Source organism: Pelmatolapia mariae, linkage group LG14 (assembly GCF_036321145.2).
Source record: "Pelmatolapia mariae isolate MD_Pm_ZW linkage group LG14, Pm_UMD_F_2, whole genome shotgun sequence".
Taxonomy (NCBI): domain Eukaryota; kingdom Metazoa; phylum Chordata; class Actinopteri; order Cichliformes; family Cichlidae; genus Pelmatolapia; species Pelmatolapia mariae.
In genome coordinates, this window is record NC_086239.1 from 28,194,148 (window position 1) to 28,207,239 (window position 13,092).

General features: G+C 38.0%; 1 protein-coding gene across 3 annotated transcripts in view; it reads right to left on the reverse strand.

The window, feature by feature from the left end:
* Window positions 1-6,467: 6,467 nt before the first annotated feature.
* The window catches only part of rpa1 (replication protein A1), a 28,448-nt gene continuing 21,823 nt past the window's right edge, over window positions 6,468-13,092 (reverse strand). For all 3 annotated transcript variants that reach the window (XM_063493366.1, XM_063493365.1, XM_063493367.1), the window contains 4 exons: window positions 11,979-12,155; window positions 10,845-10,952; window positions 10,468-10,554; window positions 6,468-7,207 (listed from right to left, as the gene is read on the reverse strand). In XM_063493366.1, the coding sequence (XP_063349436.1) occupies window positions 7,100-7,207; window positions 10,468-10,554; window positions 10,845-10,952; window positions 11,979-12,155 (480 nt within the window). In that variant the 3' untranslated portion in view covers window positions 6,468-7,099. The remainder of the gene's footprint in view (window positions 7,208-10,467; window positions 10,555-10,844; window positions 10,953-11,978; window positions 12,156-13,092) is intronic.

Sequence of the window (13,092 nt, forward strand, 5' to 3'; positions counted from 1 at the left end):
TTGACAGGCATAAAATAATATTTTTCTACCAAGGTGATTCCCTAAGAGCTGTTTCCTGGAAACTTGGCAAAACTCAGCATGGTGTGCTGTGTGTCCCTCAAGAATGTGGACAAGTGGAGGATAAAAGAAGAGCTATTTACAACATATGAACTGTATTTGGAAGTCACGTCCTTATAAAATAGGGGGGGAAAATCCAGCAAAGATCAGTCACAAGACCTGAGAGATGCACCTGACCCTTTAGTAACCAGTAGACGGATCAACTGAAGGGTCATCAGGAATTGTCTCAGTGGAAATGTGGCTGTCAAGATGCCATTCTTCATGAAAAGAAACAGAAACAACTGATGTGGACTATACTGGCATAAGCAGAGTGGAGGCTCTATCATGGTTTGGGGTGGCATTTCAGCCAGTTGTGTTGGGGATCTTATCAAAAATTGATGGAATTATGAATATAAGGTACAGCCAGATTTTGATTCACATGTATTAGCATGTGACTGATAGCAACTTCATTTTTCAGCATAACAATGATCCAAAACACACTGCCAGTGCAGTAAAAAGCATACCTGAATAGAAAAACATACAGTGGAACACTATCAGTCATGGATTGGCCTCCCCACAGCTCAGACCTCAACATTGGGAGGGATTGTGGGATCATTTTGGTAGAGGAAAGCACAAAAGGCAGCCAACATCCAATAAAGAGCCTTGAATCTCCATCAGTCTTTAAGATTAAAGAAATGACAAAATGGTTCAGGCTGTGTTGAAGATAATGTTTAATACCAATTATTGATTTTCAAGCTTGTATTGTAAAAACTCTGGTTTTGCCTTACATAGTGTAATTCCATATATGTTGGCATGTTTCGATAAATCACTGCATCCATTTCCCATTTTCCTAGCAAAATATAAAGAAATTAGGCTTACAGTATTATTCAGATGTAACCTAGTAAATTACAACTGTCCAATGTACTTTGTTGGCTTCTTGAAAAAATGAGAATTAAAAAAATGTCTTCATGTAATAATTTCTTAACATTGCAAAGTGGTTTTAAATTGCAGGGAGTGATGAAAGCACAATGATATACTATACAGCCTGGCAAGCTTTGTCTCTGTTGAGTGACCTATTCTTGACTCTTATTTCTCTAGCCAAATTACACTGTGTTGTAGAGCAGAGCTGTTTGCAGCTAATGCATTCACAACCCGTAGGTGTGAAAAGTGTAGAAAAAGTTGTTCAAAACAAGTGAATAAATGGAGAGAAATCTGTGTGGAACTGAGGACAAAAAGTCAGAGGAAAGTAAGCACCTTACAATTCATCTATATAACATTAATTTTTAATGACGCAGACAGCATCCTTCACACATACCAAATCGCCCAATACTCAGCTCTGAAGTATCAAATCATTATCACTTACATGTTGCAAGCAGTCTCCTGAAAGATTTTGCCAGACAAAATTGTAGAGACCAAAACTATAAAACCCAAACTAGATGATGCTACCGTGCTCTGGAGAATTGTACAAAACCGATGTGTCCACAGTCTGCAATTCTGTTGAGAATATTTGTGTGAGAAAAACAGAACACAGAAATGAAAAGGATTCACTGAAATTGAATCAAAGTAAAGTGCATTTTCCACGATCCTGACAATGATGAGGAGTCACTGCAGAAAACAATACAAACTCACTGCTCGGCCTTATAATCTAGTGCTTGTGAAGACAAGCAGAACTTTATCTATACCCAAATCCAATTAAAGTGGAAACAGGATTGGGGCCCAAGACACAATTGTATCTACAGATTCAATCTGCTCTGCTTTTCAGAACAACAGTGGATTATTACTTTATTTGATTGCAACAATTATTGTAACGATCGGCTTTCCACCTGCCAGACATTTTGACTGTCAGTGCAATTTTCTGCACCCTATTTGAAGATGGAACACAAATCCTGGCAGAAATATTCCCTCTCTCGTATAATCACAGTTCTCCAAGTGGCCAGTCAGGAAAAAAATGTAAAAATAGCCATGCTGAGACTGTGCTACTTGTGTTTGGTCAACAGGTCCCAAGACTAGTCTGGACTGCTGCATGCTCAAATACAAACACAGCCTTCCACCGGTCCCAGGAAAGGACACCCGTGCACCAGGAAGGCAACAAGACTCATGAATCATAAGAAACACACACACTGCTAACTCCCATTCATTACAGCAGTACCCAAGGGGTCCTCCTACCGCCCATACATCTTCTTAATGTCAGTGCCACAGGCTCTCCTGCATTCCACAGTCTCAACCTGCTGGTCCAAACAAGCAGTAGTGGCGATAAAAGCGAATAAACAGCAGACTGGGAAAGGCCGAGGCTGAGGCTGAGGCTGTTAATAAAAACAATAACTTATTGATATACAACATATTCTCATTTTAAAAAAAGACCCTGTAGTCTATGTGCATTCTAAGTGACCATGCACTCCATAATGTCTACACCGATTCCACAGTCAGGAAGCTGAAATACAGACTACCAGAAACACATTAAATCCCTGTACTGAAATCAGTGCATTGCAGGAATACATTTTTCCATAGGATTAATCTATCCCACTCGCAAAATGACTTTTGTTTGTATTTATGTTAAAGCAGACACTGAGGCAACTACTCAGAGATTTTTTTTTCTCAAGCCGTTATGTAAACAAATTGACATATAACACAGCTATCTATAACAATGTATTACAAATTTACCAGATAAGCAAATCATGGAGTATTATTGCCTTTATTGCCATTATTCCTGCATCCATAGTCAACAATGAAATGCTGTTTCTCAAAGACTGAAAAACAGCAGTATATCCAATTGATAATACACAATGCAAGATGAATATTCACATAGTGAACAGGGTTGTGTATTTGAAATGGAGATGGGTAGTCTAATTATGCACAAAGTTTACAATGTAGTGTGCAAAGTGGTATAGGTGGAGAAGTCGGGTGATCGTGTAGGTGAAAGTTGGTGTGTGTGTATCACAAAGTCTACATAGTTGTAGGGATATAGGATGGTTCAGGAGGATGGGTAAGGGGTAAAAGCATTCATCCTAAGGTGTGAAGCTGTTGAGAAATCTCAATGTCTTGATTCAGATGCTCCCTGATGTTGGGAGGGGGAATAACGACTGGGAATGGTGAGATGGGTTCTGGATGAAGATGGAGCTTCTTTAGATGCAGACCTGGATAAAGATCTGCAGCATAGAGAGGGAAATAGCACTAATAATCTGTTTTCAGAAGTCTTTACTGGGTTTTCTTTAGACATCGTACAGCTTTGAAACCACACTCCATCCATTCATTCTACTTTTTCACCAAACACATATAGACTGGTTTGGCAAACTCCCACACACCCTTGAATATCCTCAAGAGGATGAAAAGAGTCCAATGTTCCACAACCAGGACAAAAACGGCATTGTTCCTTCTGAATTCAAGGGTGGTACTGCTGCACTTTCCTCACAATGGCCATGGTGAAGTCAAGTTGTCTGCTACACAGCATATACGTTGAATGTCAAATTGAACATTTTAATAATTGCTCTTGTGCTCTTAAAAAAATGGACTCAGTAGCATTTAATCTTTAAAATCTATGACATAAAATAAAGATCAAAATATTTGCAGAGGTAGAAAGCCAACCAGCAACAGCCCAGGAGTCATCAAGCATTACAAGGTGCCTTAGGTGCTCCATCTTATTGGCAGTTGTAATCAGAATTAAATTCGTGTCATTCTTTAAGGGGACATGTAAACCTATAAATTATATTTTCCAGCACTGACACAGAAAATGTCAACCCTATAAACACCTCGATGAAATAAATGAGCACAACAAAGAAGCAATCAATGGCTCATCAGCAGCACCGCCTGTGGTTCGCCAATATGTACTATGCCTGGTGTAAGTTGGGGCAACAAGAATACTTTCTTCATAACTCAGCAACACACATGCCCAGTGGTGTTTGGCACAGAGCACAACGTTAATAAGACTGATCCATTTTATTCTGCACTACTGAAATATGCTCATGCCCACTGGTCATAATCGTGTAATCACTACATCACAGAAGTGTGCAATGCTTTCAGGGAAATTATTTACATTTCAGAATATTTTACTCACATTTGGAGGAATAGACAGAAACCGTGTGACATCCTTGCACCAAAAGCCAAAATATCTTTGGCAGCGAGTATAATATAATCAGATGCATTTTTAAACTAATGCATATGGCAATAAATAAATATTTATTGTTATTCACTACTGCAATTCTAATTTATCCCAGTCCAATAGCGATGGCTGGATTCACCTGTTGGAAGCCCCATACTGGCTGTTGCCAAAATCCCATCCTTAGTGCTTTGTGTAAATACCCAACTATGATATGAAGACATAGACTCAAGCTTTAAGTTTATTCCATAGATATTGTGATAAAATAATACTAGTTTGTAAGTAAAATTTAGATTTGGGTTGAATGTAAATTTTGATACAAGACAAAGCCATAAGGCTTGGCAGTAGTTAATAGCTTGTCCCACTCAGTATTTTACATTATGAGCTCAAATTTCTACAACCAAATCATCACCTTGAGTTTGATTATGAGGTTCACAGGGGTAATTGCACACATTGTTTAGTTGGCAATAAAGTCCTGTAACAACAGTTGATTTGATGAATTTTCATATAATTTAATTCCACCTTCTTAAATGTGTTTTTTTTTTAAACTGGGAAGAGTTCAAACTGCAGACAAGAAACTCGTTTTCAACACCGCTAGCAGTCCTTTCAGTTAAACTGTATAAATGGACTACAATGCAAACATCTACCAGAGAAATGAGACAAATACAGTAACCATTTGTTATTTAACAGTTGATGGATGAACCCTGTCAAAGCAGGGTCATCAAAAAGAAACTGCATTCATTTAAAGTAAAACAACAGTAAGCTTTCTCAATAAAACAAGACTACTTATTAGAATAAGCTGAAGGGTAAACAAAAATAAAGCTAATTTATATTAACTAATTTACTTGTATTTACACAATGACAGACAAGTTTATCTTACTGCTCTATTATTCAAGGCATCTCCAAGGCATCAAACAAGACCAGTTGCTAGGATCATTACTCTCAGCAATTAAAGTCTTGCTTTTAGCACACTGCATGATAGACATCAACTAAAAACATTTTGTGATTGAAATTAAGTTGTTGCTTCTGCCAAACAGTCAGTAGGTTAATTATCTTTGATACAAAATGGCCTTTACTAGGGTGCTAAGCTTAAATTTATATCTGGTACAAACTTACATTTTCAGTGTACTGTACAGAGTCATGGGAAGAAAGCCATGAACTACGCTGATGCTCCATCTCACCATTTTAAAACCTTTTAAACTGTGCCCGATGGAGCTGTTTGAACCAGAAAAGGGTCTTTTGACTGATTATCGGTCACAAACATTTTGCCCAGCCATACTCACCCATTGCTAATAAAGCTGCAACTGCAGCTTATTCTTGGGTAACAAATCTAATTCAGTCCACTTTGTGTTCTCAGTCTAACAAGTAAGAAATCCAATTATAAACAGATTACGATGTTTTATGTTTTGTTTCTTTGCCTGGAACTGTGTAATCATCTCAACTTAAAAACAGGTGTGAGAATTAAATTACCTGGTTATTTTACTTTAGCCAATAAAATAAGTTTTCCTTTTTCACAAAAGCTTATGGGGCAGCAGATGTACACAAGGACAATGCCACCTCACCACAACAAAGTCCCCAGAGATACTGCAAGATCTACAAACCTCATCCTCAACAGTAGTGTACAAGCACATGAATAAAAAACAAAAATCAGTTTGGATGCCTTAAAAGCCCCAATGTCTGTGTCTGGTAGACTAAACAGAATAAAGCATTACTGTCTATATTTGACACCATCTGACACTACATCCAAGTTGTGTTGCTCTGAAAATACTCTGAATGTACTGCAACATCTAGAAAAGCACTAATAACTGAAATGAAAAGGAATAGAGGTTTAAAAAAAAAAAAGGCTATCTGGAAAGAAATGGAGGGGTCTGGTTATAGTAAACCTAATCCATGTCTCCAAGCATGTTTCCCCTCCAAGTAAAACTTACCTTTCCTTACCATTTAAAGACAGGTCTAATCCATTTCAACACACTACAGGCAACAGAAACGATCAACAGAAACTAGATGTTATCACAAGAAAAATGGGAAGGTGCAGCCTCACTGATGTTCTGCTTTAATAGAACATGAAAGTGAAGTTTGCAGGGAATCTGTTGCACATCTGAGCAAAACCTTTGGAGATGGAGGGCATTGTGCACCAGCTCTCGCATAAATCCCCTGAATGCACACTGGGGGGGGGGGGGGGGGGTTTCCACGTTATTGATGTTTACTTAAAAAAAAAAAAAAAAAAGAGAAAAATGGGGGGGCAGAGGGTCAGCCCAGGATCAGGTGTTCCAAGCACCATTGTTTTGCATTAATTATGCGCATCACTTAACAGGAATACACTTTTTTTAACGTGATTACAAATATCTTTATTCGGACTGATAATTATCACAAATAAACAAAACTACAGAATCTGTGAAACACACAGTGGAAACACAAATATGTCTCTACTTAACACAAAACAGAACGTAGTACATTTCCCATTAGGCCCACACTGTACATGTGTGTATGTGCTTATGTTTGCAAGTATGTGAGAGTCGGAGGAGGAAAAAATAAAATAAAAAAAGAAAGAGTGGGAAAGCAAATGGTCTTATCTGGCATGTGCAGGTCCAGCCCTGCCATTCTAAGTGCATGTCAGAGGGTGAAAAGGAGTGCTTGCTACTTTGCTGGTTTTCTGCTTAAAAGCAGCTACCACCTCCACATGACCACAGTATACACATAAACAGCTGGCTTACTTAAGACAGACACTGTGGTGATTTCTTCTTTTGTGCCTTACTGACCCACTCTCTCCTCTGACTTCACATAATAACAAAAAAGAAAAGAAAATCCTTTTTTTATATGATCATGACAAAAGGACAAAGAGTACCAAAAGATCATTTTGAAGTAGCTGATTGGTAAGCAAAAACTACAACACAGTGACAGCCTTTTTTTTTGTACAGAAAATGAAAGATTTGCAAGAGCAAACAAAACTAGAACACTTGTCAAAGGTTCCTAGTGGTTAGCCGCCAGTTTCCTTATGTTCAGGATCAACCTCTTGCTATACTCTTTATGATCAACAGGCTTTACATCCATCACTGTAGCTTTAATCCTCGATTCATCCTGTCAGAAAGAAAATGACATTCATATGAGAAATGGCATACAAAATCAAGTCCAACAGATAGATAGATGTATAGATGTATAGATGCATGCATGCATGCATGCATGCATGTATACATATCCATTTCTCTATATCATATAGATATCCATCTATACAACAAAGACAGACAGATATCGATATAGATAGATATATCTCCAAATGGCTGTATAAATATATAGAGCCATTTGGACTTTGGCATTTATCCCATGGTAAATGTTTTCAACAAGATTTTGCTAATGACTAAAAATCATTATGTAATATATTTAATTACCAATGAAAGACAGAGTCGAACATTTAAAGCCTTAGACATCTCCATAGCTGTCTAGACAGGGGAAGGTCGTTCTACCAGGGCTATTACTCTCTGCATTTAAACAGTGGTTACACTCCTTTTGTCTCCGCTGATCATCTGCTGCTTAAGTGGGTGAAATGTAAACCATTTTTCTTTGGATATGAACCCTATTCTTTAAGAAAAAAGAAAACATTTTAGATCTTAATGCTTGTTTTTTTTGTAAGTGAAATATGCAGACAAATATGAAGCGACCTCAAACTGCTCAAATTTAATCATATGAATGGAAATTGATGTTAGAATTAGGGCAGTAGACCTAGGGGAGCCCTGCACGGTGCACATTTTAGCACAGGAAGGCCAAATTTCACAAATGCTAAAAGCAAGAAGTTCAGATATAAATATGGGTGTTTTATTTAATTATCACAAAAAGTAAAGTTCATCAATTAAACACAAAGCAGTTGTACCAGTTCTGCCTAAACTGTAACAAAAAAATGAAGGCTAATGAACACAGTCCACGTATCCCACATAAAAAGGTGGACATAGCTTTCCACTCTTAAAGCCAATGCACAGTGTGTAAAACCTTCACTCTCTCCAAAGGCCAGCAGGGGGGGACTCATTTGGCTAGGAGAAAAGTCATGTACTGTATAGAGATCACTATGGGAGAACAAGTGCACTGCTCACCTATAACCCCAGTAAACGCTTTCCTAGAAAGACTTCAATCCTATTTATTACAACATTATGCTCTTTTTTGTCCCCATAAGAGTCACGTAGTCTCACGTAGTGCAAGGCTGGGCAATTCATTTGCTTTACTCCAGGGCTACTTTGTGATTGGCTAGTTTTTACTATGTGCATGCAGTGTCCCTCAGGTGACAGACTGAACTTCAACTACCAACAGGTGACATCATGGTAGATATGTTCTTTTATATACAGTCTGTTTATCCTGGCACAGTGGTACACCAGTAGTTCCTTCCAGACTGGAAAACTGGATGAGTGCAACTCATCTGTGGTGGTGGAGTAAAAAGCCTGCTGTGCTCAGACCAATCAGTGTCAGAAACTACTTCACTCCTCTCTAAACTCACACCCCTCACCTTGCACTAAAGCCCCAAAGTGTGTGATAAGAGATCGCCACATCCCATCAGACAGAATTCATAAGGGAGATATCCCTTCAAATCCAGCTATTTCTATTTAAAACTGGAATAGTAGTGATCAATGCGGGAGAAAAGCTACAATAAAAACTCTAGAGCTACTTGGTTCCAGGCAAGTAAAAGGTCAAGTACTGACTTGAAACATTTATGAGGTCAAATAAACAATTGATCAAAGTATTTAATCTACAGATTTACATTAAATTAAATTATGCATAACACACTATTTTTTTGCATGATAAATATAATTAAGAAGTTTCACCAATTAATCATAGTATTACACAGCCCCCATATTGCTCTTAAAAGGACAATAATATCATTTATTTAAGACCTTATGCATATAAATGTAGTTCAATGAGATTAATAATGGCAACCTCAGGTTTTGACTTTGACACCAGCAGCATCCCGCAACCCTGTCTTTGTTTTTTATTTTAGTATGAGCTTCATTCTAATTTGAGTTTGTTCGCATCATTAATTCCAAACATATCTCCTTCAAACTCCGTTTTAACCATTAAATAGTGTGACAGAGAAGGCGCTCTACTTTGTTGTACATATACATTTTTTAAAAAATAATTTTGTACCAGTTAAAAAAATAAAAGGAGAAAGACGTAATAAAAAATAGCAATAAAATGGAAAAGGATCACATTTTCCTACAGTAGGAGATGATATGAAACTTTTCATTTTCTTTAACCAGCATTTTAAAATACAAAGGATATGATGGCAACGATACTTAATAAGTCCTTAATTACTTAAATAATCCAATAATTATCCAAATTGCCAGTGCTTAATTACCTTCTTAGGTTTAATTTGAATAATTGCACTGCACTGCATCTGTGTATTTGGCTAAAAATGTGATGGATTCTATTCTAACATGTGATATAGCTAGAATGACCTTTAAATGTGCTGATGGTGTGTTTCACTGTCTTACTGGCATTACAGAAGGTAATTTTATTACACTCCTTAAGGGGGAACTTCATTCAGTTAAAAAGAAGAGTGTAATTCCCTGAAATATTCTGATTATGCTCTTTAGAGGGGTCCGGTCAATATGCAAGTCACACTGTGTTACAGCGGACTGTTATCAACTGTTAAGAACCTGCTTTGTCCCACATCAAGCCTATAAATCAAAGTACACAACAATGTGCAAGAGCATGACACAATGGCTGGATTGTAGTGCTGAGAAGTAGAAAATAAACTCAAAGAGGGGTTGCAGGTGTCTCTGTTGAAGGAATATGGGGTTTGGAGACAGAAGCCAATACATGCTTGTAGCAGTGCCATTGGCAGTTAGGATGCTGAGCTGAATGTGACAGACACAGTGGCCCTTTTTTGTGTGTTTAAGGCGGATGCAGTCTCTGGCTTGGCTCCAGACTTCCTGCTCAGAGTCCCAGCCCAATCAATTCTTTTATGTGCTTCCCTCAAAACAAACCTCTATCTGTGTGGCCTACAGGAAATACTGACCGCAGCTAATCTGTGTGTGCATCCTTCACAAAGCCACTGAAAATGAGCAGCATCCCAGGACAAACACTCTGACGGCTTTTTTTTTTTTTTAAGACGCAGTTCTGCCAGTCAAAATGGGAAAACTCTCCCATGTTAAAAAGAACAACAACAAAAACAAGCAGAACCTCTTATGTTCCCGCTGTGAAGTTTCAGTAGTTCAGGGACGCGGAGACACGGCCTCATTTTTCTCTAGATTTCTTTTTTTTTTTTTTTCCTCTAAATGCATGTGGTCTGTCTGACACTGTGCTGCAACGACAAAACCCTGGGCATTTTATCACACTACCACACCATTTTTACTTACATTATACGTTTCCAGCTTCACTCTGTTGCGGAAGACAAAAGTGTTGAAGTTGGCATGCTGGAAGACCTCATCGAAGGCAGCTTCATTCTGAATTTTAAATAAAAGTTCAGATATAATCCTTTAATCAAAAGCCAGTTTCATCAAACAGTCTTGAGTGCAAAGGAAAGTAAGTGTCTGACAAAAAAAACAAACAAAAAGTTTTGATTTTTCTAAGTAATTATAAATAGAAGAAACAAAGCACCACAGGTTTCAGACATATTTGCATTTGTCTACAGAAACGTATGTGTGTGTATGTTTGGGGAGCATGAAGCTTAAAGTTTAGCTCTGCCCTGGTCGTTCCCTGAGGAAAGTATTACATTCAGCAGAGAAAGCCTCACCGAGTCCTTGAGCTGCCCCAGGTAAGCTGCATTCTGGCCCAGGATAGCCTCTGCACTCTCCTGGAAGCAAGTCACCCACTGGTTGTCCCCATAATCTGCAATGTTGGCCTGACGGATAATAAAGGGGGGGAAAAAAGTTAAATGCATAAACAACTATTGACCAGAGTAGCCTGGCTTACATTTTGTTTGATATAACAGTTAGTGGATAGCCTATATACTCCCAGCAAGAGTGACACAAACACACAAAAGCGCGCGCGCACACACTCACACGTTAAGCTAAAGCTTGTGAATAATAATAATAATAATAATAATAATAATAATAATAATAAGTCAACTGGTGAGTGGTACGAAACAAAACCCGCCTATTTCAGATGCATGCCTCTCACTGCTTGTTGCTCACTGAGTTTGTCATTTTTACTTTAAAATGCAGTTTGTTTGCATTCATGTCTGTGTTTTGTGTAAAATGGTAATGCCGACGGGAAAGCTGCTGCAATTAACCCAACGTAACTAACCACGCAAAATGGGAATACAACATGTGTCTTCATTACACTGCGTCACAGAAACAGCAGAATGGGATTTATACATCTCTAAATTTAATCACAAAGAGCAGATTGGGAATATGTTTAAACACAGAGACAGAGCCATAAAGGGGGTGGATTGGATTGAGCCCCAGGATATAATAGGCAATATAAAGGTAGGGATGGGCTTTAAAAAAAAAAAAAAAAAAAAAAAAGCTACAACATTTTCGCTGGAAGCAATTTGATTGTTCTTTGAAGCTCGCTTTTAAATGACTGTGCACAGTTGTGGCAGACTTGTGACGTGCTAGTTTTAGTTAGTGGACTTCATATTAGACCTGATTTAATAAATCTTTTTGCAGTCGAGCTACAGATAGACCTTCGTGACAGTTGTAGCAGTCTTTTGCATTGCACTGTTCTCCTCCTTGTACATGACATGTAATTTACAAAATCTTCACCAATCTGATGCCTGGTAGTTTATTAGATGTATTATTAGACGTATTAGAAGAATCATTGACTCAGGATTCAACGAAAACGGTCTTTCAATGTGTGCATGGGCATATATGTTTCTGCAAGTGGATGCCATAGCTTAAAAAGAAAAAGAATCTGAATCACTTACAGAGAGGATGAGGCGGTACTTGAAGTTGGGGAATTCTTTGTCACACTTCTCACACCGAAACATGCCATTCTGCTGGTCAACCACTTTTTTGTTGCAGTCCTGGCTCGGGCAGGCCTGATAAAGACAGTTTTCCTTGCGCAGAAACACAATCGTAGCTACGCAGGTGTAGTAGTCAGCCTAAACAAAAAGACCAAAAAAAAAAAAAGAAGGTATAAACATTGTAACTGTGACATACTTATCATGTCTCACTCTCATGACCTTTGTGTTGTGGATGTTGACTAATGCAAACCAAAATAGAAACAGGATAAAATTAATATTAAGATGGCATTTTTGGGACTATGCAGTGATATATGCGAATAGTCAGAAATAAACTTATTATCATTTAAGGAGCAGATGCATAACCAACACTGCCAACCCGAATGCTAATGGCAACACAAATGCCAACTATTGAGGGAGCTGCCGCTTTTCCACGGATACAAACTTGGGAAACATGCTGCATGTAAACAGCTTCCAGGAAGTTTTCTTTGTTCTCATGGAAAACATCAACCAAGTGACATTTGCCATAGTCGATGGAAACAAATCTCCTGACAGTTCTAGTTTCTAGTTGTCCCTTTATTCTCCGTCTTTGTTGCAGTCCAAAAGCTGGCTGTTTTTGGAGATTCTCCCACCTCATACTAACCTCAGAATAGCCTGTCATAACATAAGTCTAGGCTTTTCCACGGTTTGATGAAGGATGAATAACTGTGCCTTGGCAAAGCAACTGACCTTCCATGTCTGAACGATAATGTTCAAGTCAGATGTCAGAAAACCATGAAAATGTCTATAATAACTTGGTTAACTTAAATACAAACAAGAGCAAAGTGCAATAAAAATATGATTTTTAAACTGCTCTTCTGTTCATACTGACCATGGCTATTACATGACATACAATCACCTCAATTAACTTCCAGCTCAAGGACAACTGTTACTCAATGTCACTTCGAATAAATTTAAAAAAAAGCCCTTAGGAGTGAGGTAAATGACAGGGAGAAAATACAGGGGAAACAAATCTTGTTTCAACACACAGCAAATGTCTAAGCTTTCTTTTTTAAACCCTTGACTATTTTGATTGAGC